General features: G+C 45.7%; 1 protein-coding gene across 7 annotated transcripts in view; it reads left to right on the top strand.

The window, feature by feature from the left end:
* The window catches only part of LOC147011956 (uncharacterized), a 95,038-nt gene that overhangs the window by 13,389 nt on the left and 62,042 nt on the right, over positions 1-19,607 (top strand). For all 7 annotated transcript variants that reach the window (XM_085857779.1, XM_085857785.1, XM_085857782.1 and 4 more), the window contains exons 2-5: positions 711-785; positions 3,262-3,318; positions 10,891-11,017; positions 11,297-11,386. In XM_085857779.1, coding sequence (XP_085713905.1) covers positions 731-785; positions 3,262-3,318; positions 10,891-11,017; positions 11,297-11,386 — 329 coding nt within the window. In that variant the 5' untranslated portion in view covers positions 711-730. The remainder of the gene's footprint in view (positions 1-710; positions 786-3,261; positions 3,319-10,890; positions 11,018-11,296; positions 11,387-19,607) is intronic.

The raw sequence follows: 19,607 nt of genomic DNA, 5'->3' as shown, positions 1-19,607 counted from the left end.
GAAAGACCACCGACCTGCCTGCGGTGATAGAGTGAGAGGCCCAAAGACTCAGCCTCATCGCGGGAGATATCAATGATCATAAATGCCTTAGTTTCCACAGCGTGAAGCTGAGAAAGGTGAGAGGTGGGAGCACCAGCCCAGAGGGGAGAGCAGTACTCCATCAGGCTGCAGACGAAAAGCTTTGTATATGGTAAGGGGCTTAGGTGTGAAATTATATTTATGAATATAGATTTTTAGTCATTATTTAATGTTGTCTGAAGTTTGTTAATTTAACCTGCTTTAAGTACTCTGTCTCATCTGCCAGCATTAGTTGGTGGATGTTAAAGATCCCACGATGTCCTTCGAGAAGAGTCGGTGAGCTATCCCCGGAACCCTGAACAAATACCTGTCTTGACTTGCTGAGCCGAAGTAGCGACCCGATCCAGATTGTAGCTTAGTGACTGTTTCAGCAGCACCAGCGCTCTGCATCGGGCATGCATGATACATGATGATGATGATTCGTGTTCTATAAGCATTTACTGGATTGATGAGAGTTAACAACCCTTGAGCACTTCATCTTCTCAAAAGGTCTCCCCAGGAGAAAAATAGTCAAAATTTTGATTTTTTCTTACAAGACTTACAGCAATTCTTGCATTTGAGTCCATATTGCTTGCCATATAAACATCAATCTTAACAATTTTGCATCTTGAGGTGAAATTTTTTATTTGCAGGTGTTTGAGCAGAAATTACCATGGAGACACCACAAATGGAAACAAGTGCATTGGAAAAGTTCATCAAAACTTTAGGTCTGCTGTTGTATTGTATTCTTGGTTACTTTACCCCAATATATTCTGTTTTGATTAGTGTTTCTAAAATAATTGCATACCTTTTATAATGGTTTTTAAGAGTTCCCTTACAAGGTGGAGGCCAGTAGGCCTATCAAAGTATGTGGTGGAGCTAACTTTGATGCAGGTGGATGGCATTTGGCATGAAATCCTACACTAATAAGCCAACTTATGGCTCTTTATCCATGCTCTTTCATTTTTAAATGCTGAGCTGCACGTAAAGCAAGAAAGCAGCATGTGCCATTCGTAAAAGTCTTTGATATGACTTGGCTAAGGTTCAGCCCACTGATCTCCCAGACTCCCAGAGCGAAGGCACAAACCATTATCCCACCAATTTTATTTTATTTTATTTCATTTCATATAAATAAGCGAGCTGAAATGGGTTTCATTTCATAAAATGGATGTGTAAGTTATAAATTATTGAATTGCAATCAAGACATTCATGCCTGCTGCATGATGAACTGTTTCTGGCATTGAAGTTATTCACTTATCATGGCAAAGTTGGGAATGATTGCACCCCAAACTAGAATTGCAATCGGGAGAGTGCATACTTCCACCAGGCTGAACAGTTTATGTTTTGTATCCCAATGATAGGCCGGATCTGGATCCAGACCTGAACTAAAAATCGAATTGGCGTATTCTTGTCAACTTCCCAAGTCATTCATTTAGTTTTGTCATCATTTGTCCATAACTTTTTGAAATATCGTGCAATATATTGTGTTTTGGCCCTATCTCTCAATGATGAAGAATCACTTCGTAAATTCTAGTATTCGGATCCAGATCTTCACCAAAATCGAATCAATTCATCGTTGTCATTCACCCAACCTGTCCACCAAGTTTCATCTGAATCCGTCCACAATGGTTTGAGATATTCTGTCCACAAACAGACAGACAAATGGGGTGAATACATAAGATCTGTACACCTTCAGTGGCGGAGGTAATAGCAATGCTTGTTGTCTAACCTTCATCTGTGCAGCTTGTAATATGTATGGTGTCACATAATCATCTACAATGCACGGGCCCACGTTACAAGCTATTTTTCATTTAGCTGAATGAAATACTTGGTGGTGTAATGGTTAGAGTTAGAGCATTTGCTCTGAATCTGGGAGGAAACTGGTTTGGACCTCACCCCAGCCGAGTCGTACTAAAGACTTTAAAAATGGTATATGCTGCTTCCTTGCTTGAAACTCAGCATTTAAAAAGGATAGGAGTACAGGCAAGGAACCATTGCCTGGCAACCATTGTGCAGGCTTGATGGGCCTAATGACCTTCTCCTGCATTAAAACTTCTTGCAAAGGCACTATTATTATTATTATTATTATTATTATTATTATTATTATTGGTATTATTATTATTATTACCTCTGCCACTGAAGGTGAAGGAAGTTATGTTTTTACCCATTTCTGTTTGTTTGTCTGATTGTGTACAGCATATCTCAAAAAGTTGTAGATGGATCTGGATGAAATTTTTTGGATAGGTTTGGTATGTAAACAAGGACGAAGTGATGAGATTTTGGTGAAGATCCGGATCTGGATCCGACTACTAGGATCTTAAAAAGTGATTCTTCACCATTGAGAGATAGGACCAAAAACGATCTATCGCACAATGTCTCAAAAAGTTGTGGATGGATTTGGACAAAACTTGGTGAACACATTGTGTGTGTGACAAGGAAGAATTGATTCAATTTTGGTGAAGATCCAAATTCGGATCCGATAATTTTTCAAGTGATTCTTCACCATTGAGAGATTGGGCTAAACTGATATATCGCACAATGTCTCAAAAAGTTGTGAATGGATTCGGATGAAACTTGGTGGACACGTTGGGTGTGCGACCATGACGAATTGATTCAATTTTGGTGAAGATCCGCAGGATCTGATAATTTTTGAAGTGATTCTTCACCATGAGAGATAGGACTAAACCGATATATAGCACAGTATCTCAAAAAGTTGTGGACGGATTCGGATGAAAATTGGTGGACTGGTTGGGTGTGTCGCAAGGATGAATTTATTTGATTTTGATGAAGATATGGATACAAGGATTATTTAATTTTTAAAGTGATTCTTCACCATTGAGAGATCGGGCCAAAAACGACATAGTACGTTGTAGCATGATATTTCACAAATGTATTGGGCCTGATATGTTCGTGGATCAGGCATTACGTGGCAGAGGTATGTGCTCTACCAAGTGCCCTTCTCGCTATTATATGTGACACAAATGAACAAACTGGTGAACATTTTTCCAGCAACACAAAGCAACAGCCCTAAAGCTAACACCAGTTATTGCATTTTATTTTCTCAATGGCAGATCATTATTTTCTGCTTTGATTTTCTGCCACCATGCCTGCTCTACTTTTCCATTATGAATGGAATTTCTGACCAAAGAATTTTTGATATAATGGATAATTTTTTGCTAACATTTTGTTTTATCAAACCTCCAGAGATGGAAATGCATTGGAAGATGAAATTGATCAATGAAGAGAATGAGCAACAACAGTGTATGTTTTCTTTCTCCAGCATTTCAATATCACCTGAAACACATGACATATACTGTTGAACAAACTTTATTACATGGGTGTTATTGTTGAAGTGGATTGTGCATGACTACGTCATTGAAGACCACTTTAGAGAATACTCTGCAATGTAATCAGAGACAGCAGGAGATAGAATACAGTGCAGTACCAGTACTGTTAAGGAAATGGGAATTTTCAGGTATTTTATGGTGGTTTTTTTTGCTGATTGATTAGCAGTTTTAGGTGACATTATATTTTGTTGCCATGCTATTTTACATTTTGGATACTCATGATTGTTATTATTATCATGTCTTGCAATCGTTTCTTCCATATAGTCATAGTGATATGGATGTTGGATACAGTGAGCACATAGTCAGCAACGCTTTAGTCCACAAAAACCAATGGGATCATTCTGATTGATTGGTGTTTGGCACAAGAGTAAACAGGTTGCTACTATTGTTCGTGACTCAGCAGGTACTGTTGCGGGGCCGGGTATCGGCGACGAGCACGACCACTAGATGAAGCTGCAGGGTCGACTCCACCGATCACCCGGAATGTATAGGTCGTACCTCTTCGGAAAACTCCGAAAATTATGGGTCCCTTATCGGACCGAAGTTCGCCAAGAGATCGACCACGTGGGGTAGGGTCGATTGCCACTTTCAATTTACCTAAATACCCACGTGGTCCAAACTACCGGGGAAATTCACCCTCGATGATGCTCGTACGGAACGAGTCGCTAGCATATTCGAACCGTGTGCGACCCGAGCGGATGGTCACCGAGCTTTCGTCGGTCCAAATATCCCTTTTACAGCGGCAACAGCCTGGCTATTTCTCCAACACGCACTGTGTTAAACCAATAAAAGAAAGACAAAAACGAACCGATACATTTAACACATGGGTATATTTATTCACAATACGGAAATGAGGGGGGCACGTAAGGGCAGAGTTATCCGAATATTAATAAGCATGTATGTACAGCAAGGCACTTAACAATTCATTACTTAGCAGACTGGCGCCACAAACACACATATGCACACACCCAAAATAATCGGACCAAAATGGTCTTTATTGAGGCCTCCAACTCAGATCGAAAGGACGAGCTGAAGACCAGATTCTTCCTCGGACCTGTCCACCTCGTGTGGTCTTCACGTTGAGTCGGCCCGGCCCCAGTGAGAGGCGAGCCGAACCCAGACACCGGCGAGCTGCGATCAGCCTCCAAAGCTCTGCTCGGCGCTCGTCCTGGCAGTCAAAGCCTCTCCTCCGTATCCCACCGAGAGACGGCGCGCACCCTTGCGGCTCCCGTGGTGTATGGTGTCTCTGAAGCCCAAGCTCTTGGTCATTGGGAGGAGGAGGAGGAAGAAGATGCTCTTGCCGGAGGAGGAGGAAGAAGACCCTCTCGCAGGAGGAGGAAGAAGACCCTCTCACAGGAGGAGGAGGAGGAAGAAGACCCTCTCACAGGAGGAGGAGGAAGAAGACCCTCTTGCAGGAGGAGGAAGAAGACCCTTTGTGGCACCGACCACTCCGTGCATAGACGCTTTTTGAACTCAATCGCCCTACGCGCAGATGTCCACTTCCCTGCCAGAACCAGAACCCGTGTGCGCACTTCTTGCCAGGACCAGAACAATGACGAACGTGCAGACCGCGCCTATAATTATACCCCCCTCTTCAGAGGAGGGAGGGGGGGCCCTCCTCGCGACCCTCCCTCTCTCACTGGCTGGTTTTGGCGTGCAAAATCGCTCTTCATCTTTCTCACTGGCCAAAACGGGCGGCAAGCTCCTTGATTGGCCTGAGGGCGTGGTGACGTCACGCGGAGCCCTTTTCTCCTGTTGCGGGATCTGATTGGCCGGGCCACAGTCACCCCACTCGTTGCACACTGATTGTTCGAGGGCCGCCGCGCGACTCCTCCTTGAACTCCGCCCACCATGACGTCGGCCAGAGCGAGGTGAAGGAAGCGAAGTGAAGGTGAGGGTGATGCGGTGTCGTCGGCGTTGATGTTGGTGGTTTAAAAATAAAAGAAAAACCCTAACTATCAAAATAACTCCACAGTGCATGACATTTAATTACCCATGAGACCAGGGACGGGACCCTAACTGGCAACATGTACTTACCGATATAACTGATCGATCGGACCTGTATGTTGTGTGCTCATGGCTTCCAGATTCGCAACAGTACTTCCATAATGGACACAAAGCACATCTAAACGTGCAGGGAGGAAACTGCAATGTATGCCTTGGGATTGGTGCATGCAACACCAGAACAGCATAAATGCAACACCAGAACATGTGGCCATGTGAATTGTGCTTGGAAGAATGACAGAAAAGGAGCAGCTGCTTAATAAACGTCTCCCCCTTAATAAACGTTTAGTTGGTGACTAAACCGTCTCCCCCACCAGCTTTTTTTGGTGAGGAGGGTGTTTGGATATGGACACCCAGCAGGATTAAAAAAAAAACTGTCAAAGGGCAGTGGAGCTCCTTGTGAGCCAACGGCCATCCATATCCAATGCCCAACTGTGTCTGCGGACGTCCTCCTGCAGTTGGGTTACTTCTTATTAGGAGGTTTGTGGCAGGATTTGCACTCCGGCCACCGTAAAACCCTTCATTCCGCAAAACACAAAAACGCAAAGAAATCTGAAAACCCACTCTGTGGGAGTACCTCCTGTGCAGCTTCCCTTCGCAGGGCAGCTCACTGGATGACAGGATTGGGGCAAAGCTTTCGGGACCCCCAATCTTTGATGATAGGAGGGAAACCACATGTAACATTCCCAGGTCAGATTGCGGGAGAGTGTGTCGGAGTGGTGCTGAGGTGTCGTCCACCAGACGGTGGTCTCCTTGGGTTAACCTGAGGCGGTCCCTTCGGGTGGGTGCCTGGAATGTTCTATCCTGAAAAGAGGATGATCACCTGTCTCTGTTATCATCTGATCTGAAGCGTTTGGACATCGGTATTGCAGCACTCTCTGAGGTTCGAAGGCCGGATTGTGGCGAGATCATGGTGGGTGGTTACACCTACTAATGGTCTGGTCGCTCTGATGGCGACCATTCCCAAGGAGTTGCTGAAGCTGTGTCCAATAAGCTGACTCCAATGATAATTGAGGTAACACCGGTCAATGAGCGTATTATGAGACTAAGGATTCGTCACTCCTTGGGTGTCATTTCCCTGATCTCTGTTTATGCTCCGACTGAGGCGAGTGATCTCACCGTGAAGGATGCATTCTACGCCACGCTCGAGTCTGTGGTTGATCAGTGCCCCAGATGAGATACACTTCTGGTCTTGGGGGATTTCATTGCATCGACTGGAACTGAAAGGGATGTTTATGAGACGTGTGTTGGTCCCCATGGGTCAGGAACTATGAACCAGAATATCACTAAGTTCCTTGACTTTGCAAGAAGTCATGGACTTAGGGTGGCCGGTTCATGGTTTCAGCACCCACAAGCTCATCGCTGGACTTGGTATTCCAATGCTGGCGGTGTGGCAAAGGAGATTGACCATGTCCTCGTTGATGGTCGCTGGAGGATGATCCAGAACTGCAGGGTCTACTGGAGTGCTCAGTTCCTCAATACTGACCACCGGCTTGTTGTAGCAACTCTGAAGTTGCACCTTAAATCCAGGAGAATGGTACCATCCCAGTCTAGGCTGGATGTTGGCAAGCTCAAGGATGAGAGGGTAGCTGATGAGTTTGCGAACAAGCTGAGTGGAGATTTGAGGAGTCTAGGTGCTTTGGGAGGTCCTGAAGAGTTGTGGAGTGCCTTCAAGACCACCGTCCTTGATGTTGCCGGTGGATGTCTTTTTTTTTTTGTATACCTTGTCGAGGCTCATGTGAGAGTAAACACACAACACACAACAAGGGGGGCATGAGACAAGAGGGGCGGGAGTGGGAAGGACAAAACAGTGATGAACAGAGACATTAGGAGATCTGTGGAAGGGAGAGGGATGGGGCGGGGAACATGGGGAATACAAGATGGACATTACAGGGACTTTCAGGAAGGAAAGCAGGGAATTTGAAGGAGGTGGGCTTGGGTGGATTATCGGGGGTAGAAAAGATGGGGGATGATAAGAGGTGGTGGTGAACAGCTGTTTTGAAGGCCTGGAGGGAAGAATGGGATTGAATTGAGTGTGGGAGTTTATTCCAAAGGCGGGAAAAAAGAGGAATGTAAGAGTGAAGGTGAGCAGTGATTCGTGATTTTGGTAGTTTTACCAGAAGGGGGTTGTTGGCGGACCTTGAGAGCCCTGCGGAAATGTGGTGGGGACAAATCGCAGAGAGAGCGGGGTGGGGGGGAGGCTTGAGAGGAGACGGTAGAAGACAGAAAGACCACCGACCAGCCTGCAGTGAGAGAGTGAGAGGGCCAAAGACACAGCCTCATTGGAACTCACTATAGTGCAAAGAAGAATTTTGTCTCTCAAGGGACACTGGATACCATTGACCAGAGTCGCAGGGCCAAGCTGAATGGCAGAGCTGAGCTGTTCAGGGAGCTGAGGCGTAAAACTGTACGTGTGCTAAGGGTGGACAAGGAGGCCTATGTGCGAGGAATCTGTGAGGGGGTAGAGCATCACCTGTGGTCATGGGATTCACGTCCTGCTTACAGGGGAATTCACGCATTGCATTCATCCAAGCCCATGCCTCGATGTACTGCAGTTAGAGCAGAGGGTGGTCGTCTCTTGACAGAGGAGTCCGAAGTGAAGGCCTGCTGGGCTGGTTACTTTGAGTGCTTGTTCCAGGCTAATTCACCAGCTGTCGAGTTGGACGTCAGGGGTGTTACAATCCCTGTTGCTGACCCTCCAATCAACTGTAGTCCACCTTCGCTTGTGAAAACACAGGCTGCGGTGAACCGGTTGAAATGGGGTAAAGCTCCAGGGATCTGTGGCATCCATGCTGAACTTCTCAAGGCTGGTGGAAATGCTGCACTCATGTCGTTGCATGCAGTTCTGTGCTCTTCCTGGAACACAGGCATCATCCCAACTGACTGGAAGAGGGGCCTTGTTGTCCCTCTCTGGAAAGGGCAGGGTGATCGCCAAGACTGCAACAACTACCGAGGGGTGACGCTGCTCTCAGTGCCGGGCAAGGTCTTTGCTCGGATAATTATTGATTGGGTTCGCCACCATCTGCTTGAGCACCAGCGTCCAGAGCAGTCAGGCTTTACACCAAAGAGGTCAACGATTGACTGTATCCTTGCTCTTCGGGTCCTCCCGAACGCAGACAAGAGTTTCGGCAGGGGCTGCTTGCAGCCTATGTTGATCTCTGTAAAGCCTTCGATTCAGTGAATCGGGATGCTCTCTGGAGGATTCTTGGTCTTCGAGGGGTGCCACCAAAACTGATCGATCTGATGTCTGAACTCTACTCTGGTACTGAGAGTGCTGTAAGATGTGGTGGTACCATCTCTGACTTATTTCCAGTTGTTGCTGGAGTTTGTCAGGGGTGTGTACTGGCCCCCACACTGTTCAGCATTTGTATGTACTGGATTCTCGGGAGGATGTCGGAGAGATCAAGCTGCGGTGCATCGTTTGGGAATATCAAGATTTCTGACCTTGATTTCACAGATGATCTCTGACCCTCTCCTGCTCCCCTTGTTGTGCGTTTCTGTGTGTTAGCTCTTATACGAGCTTCCACAGTGTCCACCAAAAACAACAACTCCGCCAGGCTGAACACTTTACGTTTTTTATCCCACTGATAGGCCAGATCAGGATCTGGACCTGAACTAAAATCTATTTGGCTTGTTCTTGTCACTTTCTCAACTCATTCACCAAGTTTTATCAGAATCCTTCCACACCTTTTTGATATATTGTTCTTTCCATCGTTTTGGGCTGCATTTTCAATGGTGAAGAATCACTTTTTATATGAAAAAAATTATCTTATCCGGATCCAAATAGTCACCAAAATGTAATTAATTCGTCCTTGTCACACACCAAACCTGTCCACCAACTTTCGTCTGAATCTGTCTATAATTTTTTGAGATATCATGCGATATATTGGTTTTGACCCTATCTGTCATTGCTGAAGAATCACTTCGAAAATGAAAAATATATTGCATCCTGATCTTCACCTGTCTTATCAATTTGTCCTTGTCACATACCCAACCTGTCCACCAAATTTTATTCAAATCAGTCCATAACTTTTTGAGATATCCTGTCCACAGCCAAACAGGGGTGAAAACACAACTTCCGACCACCTTTGTTGGTTGAGATAACAATATCATTCCAATTGTGGAAAAGACCTCCATATGCAATCAGAGATGAGTAGGATTTCCCCCCAGTCGGGAAGAGCCCAAGAGGTTCCCCCTCATAGTGAACCCCGAACTCCACGTCCATAACATCGATATATGACATCTAAAATGCTGAGAGATCTATCCATTTTTACGATGGATGTGCACCAATAATTTCATCCATAGCTCTTGCACTTTTGCAAAACACGGACTTTGCAGCAGGGTCTCATACTTTGTCTGACACAGGTCCTCTGCAAGATCATCGACTCTGACTAAAAATGATTGTGCTTCTTGCTTAATGTCAACATTGATTTGCTCGAACTAGGGTATAAACTCTCGAGTCAATTTCATGCACACCCATGACTCCTATCATTTGCTTGGTTATAACAAAAGTATGTTTTGTCATAATTTGTCTCTGTTTGCATGCTTTTATTGTACTATACATGTATGTTGAGTTTAATTTTTTTTTTTGCAAGAAAAAATTTCAAACAAATTACAAATTTATCCTTCAAGACATATCCCATACTTTTTATATAAGCTCACACCCAGTTCCTGATTTTATTCTAAGGTGTCTGCAATTGACATCCAAAACATTTCACAACTTTCACATATTTGACTCGACATATAAGAAACTTGTCACTTCACTCCCCTGTGTGTATGTCATAATTACCTCTGCCACCGATGGTGGAAGGAGGTTATGTTTTCACCGTCTGTTTCTTTTTTTTGTGTGTAGGATATCTCAAAAAGTTGTAGCTGGATTTGGATGAAATTTGGTGGGCAGGTTGGATGTGTGACAAGGACGGCTGATTAGATTTTGTTGAAAATCCGGATTCTGATCCGGTCACTATAATTCTATGTGATTCTTCACCATTGAGAGGTCGGGTCTAAAACGATAGCACAATATCTCAAAACGTTGTGGATGGATTCGGAAGAAACTTGGTGGACACGGGTGTGTGATAAGGAAGACTTGATTAAATTTAGGTGAAAACCCGGATCCGGATCCGATCATTTTTTTGAGTGATTCTTCAGCATTGAGAAATGGGGCTCAACCAATATATTGCACAATATCTCAAAAAGTTGTGGATGGATTCGGATAAAACTTGGACAGGTTTGGTGTGTGAAAAGGGCGAATTGATTTGATTTTGGTAAAGATCCGGATGCAAGAATTATTTGATTTATAAAGTGATTCTTCACCATTGAGAGGAGAGGACCAAAAACAATATGTGGCATGATATTTCAAAATGTATTGGGTCCGATATGTTCTCGTGGATGAGGAATTGCGTGGTGGAGGTATATGCTCTACCTCATGCCCTTCTATATTTTGGTGCATTGCTTGTGGAATAAACTGTTGACACATTTGCAGTATTCACTACAAAGCTGAAGGAGAAAGAAAAATTGATGATGGAACAGCACACCCAAATAGAGAATATAAACAGAGATGTTTCACGCTATCTGCAACAACTGGATTACAACAAGAGAAACTTTGACGGGTGAGTTGATGCTGTCTTCGGGTGGTCCATATGATTAAACACCAATTTATTGCTTTGTTCAACTTAAATGTTTTCCTGAAAATTATTTTATTTGTTGAGGCATTCGTTTTACAATGGAATTAATAAAAATAAAACAAACCCGAGAAATACATTGCTTTGTTACTATTTTAATTTATGCACACATACTTTTCCATTTGTGTCAGGATGACAATGTGGAGGAATGGATGTAAATATGTAATTAAACTGTTTTGAACTTGCTGATTAGTATCATCTATGCAGCCTCAAGTTGACTCAGAACATTTTGATTCAACATCAAGAATTTTTCGAAAAAGAACTGCGAACCATCCGTGAAACTGTGAAGAAAGATGTGTGAGTAATGTTTTTTGAGTGTTGTTAGTTAAAGGTGGGGAGGCGTAGAAATACGGGGACCAAGGCACACTGGAAGTGGAGTTAACTGGCTGTGGAGATGCTAAGTAAAAATCACATATACTCCCAAGCACTTGCACAATATTAACTGCCCATTCTTCCCATCCATCCATATCCTTCTATTGTTTCTGCTGCACGGTACTTATTTAATTCTCTTTTAAAGGAATTCCACCAACATCCTAATACTGTTAACATTTTGTATACCCAGCTCTAACTTCTTGAGAGCAAGTAAACTTTCAATCAATAGTATTGTTGGAGCCACACAGGTTTGTTCCAGATGCCTGGTGTAATCCTGGCGGGTCGCTTCAATGCAACCGTAATGGCCAGCAGGGTCGGCCATCCCGGGCTGGATTACGGGTCTTTCCATTCCAATACCGTGCTGGTGACACAGTCGAATCAGTCAGGTGTTACGATAATTGGTACTGCACACCTCATCTCCAATTAACGGCCAAGCAGGCCGATGAGACATTCAGTATGGTCTAGCTCTCGATCGACAGCGTTAATTTCTGTAGCCAATTAACCCTCAACAGACTTCCTGATTACAAAAGTGACCACAATGACCAAAAATTCACCACGAGACCAGGTATATTGAATTGGATTTGTATTGATCACACATGGGAAGAAATACAAGCAGTAAATACAATAAATTGCAAAAAAAACCCTCACTCTTACTCAACCATACTCAACCACGAAACAATGTACAAACAGGATTCCTTAATTTCTCCATCCTCAATCTGGGCCAACATTCACAACATGATAGAGAAGACAAAGGGAATCCATGAGACAGAAATATCGGGTATTCCTGGCAGAATCCTGCAAAAAGATCCAGGCACCTTCCTGGCTTGCTCGGCAGGAAAATGCCCATCGCGTCCTATACGTCTGGCCTGGAGAAGAGGAGAGGGCATGGCCTTGGCATGACAGCACGAAAGAAGAAGCGCCAGCTTTCCTCCAGGCTGATTCCGGACAACTTCCAACTTCCGCCCATCCCCCCAACCTTTTATCGCACCCCAACCCTCTCATTCACCTTTGGTTGAGGTTGCCATTTGATGGGGGTTGGACCACCCCTCATGTTTGAGTGAATGTTTCATGTTTGAGTGAATGAAAAAATGTTTCACTCGACGCGTCACGGGTCGTCCCATGATGCAGTGCGCTCGAGCAGACGCGTCGTTGAGTTACGTTAAGGCATAATATAATTGCGTGGAGAAATGGAGATTTTTGCTTCGGTCGACGTTACGATTTTTGATGGTTTGATACAGAATCATCGTAGAAACTTCTGGTTTGCGTCGCTACCTTCTCGAGAGACAGCTTTTATTAGACAAGGTCAGAGGTCAAGTTGACGATTTCGTAAGTACCAGTCTATGACTGCTTGTTTTTTTGTTTGTCTGTAATCACGTATCGATCACTCTGCAGAGCACAGTTATCATTGGAAATTTTTGTAACTTCGCATATCAGAGTCCTATAAAGCTCCCTTTCAGCGCATAAAAATTTCAAGGTCAAGCTCAAAGGTCAAGGTCACTTTGTCGCAAATCAGGGGAGTCGACGAAACCCTTATTTTTTGAGTAATTTTGATCAGATCGTCTTCAAACTTCATGGGAATATAGTTCATGGTCTGGCGCTTAGCTGATTAATTTTTGGTGGCGATCGGCCTTGACCTTCATGGTTAGCACTGGAGGTTGAAAGTTTTTGACCCCAAGGTCAAATTTTGAAATCTTATGTACCATATCGTGTAATACCTCAAATTGAACACCTCGATGAGTGCTTTCTAGATATGTCAAGCTTGAGAAATTTTGACGTCATTTGGTGACGTTATGAGGCAAACGCATATTTTTCATGGTTACTCTGTAGAACGATTCTCATCGGAATCTCTCGTAGGCAGATATTCCTCAAGGAGTCACTCCTGGTGGATAGCAGCTCTGTTCACCTCAGTGTGACCTTAAAGAAGTCACACGTGGACACCTTTTGGCAAGACCGGGGGTTTTTTATTTTAAATATTGTCACATGCACGGCCCCCACGAACAACCATTTTCACCATTGCCGAAGCTGGCTTAGAGACTGAGCAGGCCAGAGATTAATTCTGCAAACGAATGTGCCAAGGCAATTTAACTACAAAGCAATCCTAAGCGGATTATGCAATTTGCACTCAGAATGGTCAAAACCACCTCGGTTATTAATCAAGGTAATTACACAAAGCTAATGAGAACGGCACTCGGTGGAGCACATCCCTCTGCCAGGGTGAACGGTTTGTTTTGTATCTCACTGATAGGCTGGATTGCATCCAGACCTTAACCAAAATCGAATCAGCTTTTTCTTTTCACCTATGCAAATCATCCACCACGTTTTGTTTTTTTTGTTTTTTTAATAAAAATTTTTTTTTTTCATAACCATCCACAACTTTTTGAAATATTCTGTACAGTAAACCCTCAAATATGCCTCAAATAAAAATGCTTAATGTTTGGATCGAGGACCAAACAAAAAATACTGTTGCGGCTGGGGGTCAGGGTGAGAAGACCACTGGGGTGGGGGGGGGGAGAGCTATCTCAGGTTCCCACCAGACATCCAGGAATCGCAGGCCGTCGCACACGGATAACTCCATGATGTGGCGGGTTGCTAACCGACCGTGAACACCAATAACTCAACCACGTGACTTAGGGTCCTCCGTCTCAGGTTTATCCGGTTACCTAAAAATAATCACACGCCCTCGGTACGCCTTGTCCAAACCGAATCACTTTACCGGATCAGATGCTGCCGAGTGACACTGCCAAGGAACGTACCGGCTAAAAGAACGGATCATTGAGAATAAAGTCCCGGCTCGGCTAGGATGCAGACCATGCTGGATCAACAAGCTGGATGAAGGAAAAGACAAAAACGAGCTGGGAACATTTCTACATAAGCATTTATTACATGCAGGCGAGGAAAAATATGTGGCACAGTGAAAGTTAGTTTATTGTTGTATGTAAAGCAGGGCGAGAAAGAAATGTGTGGTGCGTCAAAGAAACAAGCAACTTACTAAAGCAGACATAGAGCAGACCTATACCGATATATCTTCTGCAATCTTAACTTAAAGCTAGGACTGGTGCCATTACACACACACACACACACACACACACACACACACACACACACACACACACACACACACACACACACACACACACACACACACACACACACACACACACACACACACACACACACACACACACACAAACAAAACCCGATAAAGAGGAGTTAACGAGAAGAAAGGAGAGGAGATGAGGCTAACTATCTCGGGTTCCCACCTAACGGTCTCGTTACCTAACGATCCCACCTAATGGCTAACGGTCTCATAATACCTTTCACGGTTGACTGACCATGCTACCCAGTACATTGGGGGGGGATACCCTCCTCTGAACGATCCCTCCTTGAGAGTTGGCACGTCATCTCCTGCTTGGCTATGGCCCCGATGCAGCATCTGCACCGATCCAGAGAATGGGTGAGACCGTCAGGCGTGAGGGAGGGCAGGACTGTTGCCATTACATACACATGGTTTGTAACGCCTAACAACGCCCAACACCAGTAGGTGGAGCCAGCGGCGAGTGGGTGGAGAAGGTGGAGCCAAGCAGGCGGAGTCAGGTGGATGGGTGGAGAAGGTGTGTGGGTGGAGCCAGTGATGAGGGAGTGGAGATTACAGAGAAGGCGAAGATCGAGAGCAAGTGGGCGGAGTGGCAGACGGGACTTGCTGAGCAGCAGGCATATGCAGAGATCAATCCAAAGCCAGGCAAAGATGATGAGGACGACCTTGACGACTATGACTAGGATGACGACAACTACGGACGGCTTTGCGATCTGTCCTTTATAGGCTCTGTGGTGCAGGGCGGGGCACCGCCCCAAAGCAATGCGTCACCCGAATCGGGTGCTCCCATTGGGCCCCGGCCACTGGCCCAGCCGGAAACGGCCTTATTTTACATTTGGCTAGACATCTCCTCACTGTGGAATTGTCTCACTCCGAACCCCGCGATATGAATCGCCTCGCACCGAACTCCCGGGCTGTGCTCTGCTGCACCGGTCAATGCGCCCGCTTCATGGCATGCCACACAGCGCGCTGCTGTTGGCGCTGATCATTGCCCTTGTCCCGTTCGTACGCCATGCGGCCCGAGCGATCTGAGCCGTACAGCATGCCTCTGCTTGGTGGCGGCTGCATTGAGGCGGAGGTGTGGGAGGATGTCTGCCATCAGCGGGAGACATTGGTGGCCACGGTGGTGAGCGAAAATCAACGGTAAGACACTGTTGTAAACCAGCTTGCAGACCCGAATGAAGAGGTGCGCTGTTCGTGCCCCGTACTGTGCGATGATAAATATCACGGGGCTGCGCGCAGGTCCACTATTCCTGCATGGAGTTATTTATCATAGTGGTGATCCTCACAGGCGGCTGCTCGAGCGCAGTGCCAGCCCTGAGCTGTCATCAAGTGAAGGAGGAGGAGGAGGAGGAGATTGGGACCATACTCTGTGCAGTGTTGGTGTTGCTTAAGCAGTCTCCTTGGCTATTGGACGGGTCGCCACTCTGGCACAGTATACCAGCATGCTGGCACTCATTTTGCCGATCTCGGAAGGATGACAGGTCGAGTCAACGCCTCCTCATATTATTTCAACAGCTGAGCGGGATTTGAACTCAGGACCCTAGGATCCAAAGCCCGCCACCCTAACCATTAAGCCAACACCAGGCATATCGATTGAAGGAAAGGATTGGATCTAGTTATTAGGGTTGAAAAGAGCGCGTCGCGCGCATCATGTATTACATTGGGATTTAATGTATGGTTCTACTATTCCCTTTGGCACCATATCTTGCAGCGGAGGATTTTTCCATCGTGTAGTTTATGCTTCCTTTGGTCTCCGCGAGGGCATTCAAAGGTGGACGGTGTTGCTGCGGTCTTCAGAAGCGGCCGTCTGGGTGCGGTTTATTCAGAAGCGGCCTGCTTGGATTTATTTCAGGAATAAGAGAAAAAGAGTAGGATTGAAGTTAGAGATTTAATCAGACCTAACTATGAGATCCACACAACGCACTTTGTCCCATTTGATCCATTAGACATGAGGGGAAGGTCTAACTGCACGTACATTAATGAATTACTGTCTGGGGACCACTGTATGTTGGATGCCATTGCCTTAGAGGCATGTGGTTTCCAGAACCGCAACAATACCTTTGAGTGGACTGGTGTATTAGAGAAATCATTGCAGAGTTACCAACGATTCCACAAGGCACAAGAGGTCGAAGGCTCCAGTTCATGACTCGAACTAATCAAGGTGAAGGGATTTATGCTGGAGCAGGTTTATAATGCCAAAGAGATGGGATTATTTTGGAAGAGGATGCCATCTCGTACCATCCTGTCCAAGCAGGAAAGATCTGCTCCGGATCACAGTGGCTAAGGATCGTTTTACCCTTCTTCTATGTGACATTGTTGCATGCGCCTTTGTCGTGCTCCCAATGATCCACCAGCCATCGTTCTACATCGGGATTCACAAAAATTTGAGGTGTGGTTGCCCTTTAGGTAGGGCAAAGCAAGAATTTAGTTTCCCTCAGTCACTTTTGAGTTGCCCAACTCAATTCGAATTAAATATATATATACTGTATATATCTATCTATATATACTGTATATATCTATCTATCTATACTGTATATATCTATCTATCTATCTATCTATATATATATATATATATATATATATATATATATATATATATATATATATTGTTACGGCTGTGGAAATTCGCAATACACCATAAAGGGTCCTTTGATCAGTTATGATGCTAAGTTCATGTGTAGTTAGTCCACACCTGTTGTTTAGGGGGAATATGTGTGATTCATCCGGGCTGCGACGCTTTGAGTTTGCCATTTTTCTTTCTCTATCATTATTTTGGACCATTAAGCCGCCAACAACTCAAACACCACCACCTTCGCCTCTTCACCTCCACAACTCCATCCCGCAAACATCGCATCACCGCCATTCCCAAACGACGCCCGCCAGCAACCAAACCACCACAGCAAACCCCCCACCACCTTCGCCTTTCTCCTTCCACAACCATCAACTACACCACCAGTCAACACCAAATGTCGTGCTGTCCAGGGCCCGTTCGGTAATTGATGCTGAACTCGTCGAGCCGTGGGTACAAATGGGTGCCTTTTTAGGAGAGGAAAACGGATCAGGAAGGCTTCACGCCCCTTTTCTTACATCCAATGACAGCATCGGGTGGCATGGCTCTGCCTCCAAACCCGCTGTGAATGCGTTCCCTTCAGGAGAGGAAAACGGATCAGAAAGGCTTCATGCCCCTTTTTGCCCGACCAATGGCTGAACGTCGGGTGGCATGGCCCCGCCTCCAAGCGCGTTTTGATCCGCGAATCTGCAGACAGGCTCCTCCCCCGGTCTTTTAAAGACGCGAGCATGACGCAGCTCGTGTGTGTGTCCAGGACGGAGTGTGAAGAAATGTGTCCAAAAAGGCGTCCAGCTCGTGTGTCCAGAAGGGGTGCAGAAAGTGGCGCCGGTCGAAAGTCGCGAAGTCTGAGGCGTGTGTTTGCGGGGATCGGACGACGAAGGGGACGGAGTTCGAAGTGGAGGTCGAGGGAGGAGTCGCGGAGTGGAGCAGGGACGTAGAAGAGGGCTCAGGGGCGAGAGTTCGCCGGAGTCAGGTGCGGTCCCGGGACCCCGCTAGCGGGACGGAGCGTCCGCCATTCCCCTCTCCCGACCCCGAGCATCAACAATTCCCCTCCATCCGCACTGAGATCGCGCCGGTAACCCCGTCCGTTCTCCAACCCAACTGTGGTGCCTGCGCGACGCACCCCTGGAGAAGCTCACCGACCATACCAGGGGCACGGAGTGAAGCGCGTTATGCGGACATTGCGGCTAGCCCGCCATCGCGCCACGAGGGCGCGGGTAAGACCCCTTCAGTCTCGTGGACCTGGCCGATCACCCAGGTCACACGTTCATTTGGTCCACGGACCTGTCTGCCTCCTTGCCTGTGAGGGTGGCTTGTGTTTTCTTTGCTTTTTGTGTAAATGTATGTGTGGCGCCAGTCTTGTAAGTAAACCTGTATAAGTGTGCTGAAAATAATTGCCTTTTTATCCGGTTGTAGCTCTGCGTTGCTTTTATTGTTTTAACTGTTAGATGTGCATTTTGTATGGCTGTAAATACGTGCTTGCCCTGTGTGTGTGAAATAAAGTGCTTGCTTGTTGAACTGTTTTCCCGTTTCGTTGCGTCCTTTTCTCCGTTGAAAGTTCCATCTTGCATCACGTAAGGGATTGGTAGTGGGTGTAGACACCCAATAAATAATCGGAACCGGCGAGGTCGACGATAACTCCGCTCGGTTATCACTGCAGCACGGAACGAGCCACTGAAGCGGTTCTTGTCCGAAGTCGACCTGCGGCGAGGTACGATCGCCCGGTCGACCACTCGCGCAGGTACTTCGGTAGGTCGAATTTGGTGAGCAACCCTATCCTGCACGGGTGTGCAATTGGCACGATCGTGGTGAGGTTTAACCCTCACCTGTGACTGGCTCCTGGCAGTAGTTCCAGGAGGGTCACGACTGAATTTTCCGTTCTGGTGGGCGACGTGTCGCGATTCGAGTTACGTGGCCGATTGCACGCCGGACGGGCCGAAATTCGTAACAAAATATATATATATATATATATATATATATATATATATATATATATATATATATATATATATATATATATATATATATATATATATATATATACATATATTCGATTTTCCCTGGTTATTTTAGCAACAGTCTTTCCCATAGCTGTGCCTTACGGATTTTCCTTAGCCCTCTTGGCAAGAACACACTGAGCGTGAGCCTTAGATTGATCATGAGTTTTCACAGAACTCTTTCGAAAGGTATTATCATCAGTACCAAGAAAAAATGGACTTTCATCGTCCGCATGTTTGGGAAATTCCTTTCACAGATGACAAAACATGGAGTTTCATGCTTTATCCCATTCGAGCCAGGTGAACTCCTTCAACCACGAGGGGCCGATACTCGGTTTCCTCTTTGTTAGTTCGTATTCTCTCTTTCGATCCTTTGACATTTCTGTTTGAAGTGCAGTTTGTGGCCATTTCGTGCTGACACTTTCATCACCAGCTGATGCCATCTTAAAATAGTTCAGCAAACTTGTGATTGAAATCACAAAC

Source organism: Eptatretus burgeri, chromosome 15, assembly GCF_056783735.1.
Source record: "Eptatretus burgeri isolate ZD-2024b chromosome 15, Ebu_testis_v1, whole genome shotgun sequence".
Taxonomy (NCBI): Eukaryota; Metazoa; Chordata; class Myxini; order Myxiniformes; family Myxinidae; genus Eptatretus; species Eptatretus burgeri.
Note: the sequence above shows the minus strand (reverse complement) of the source record. Positions and strands in the feature narration are given on the sequence as shown.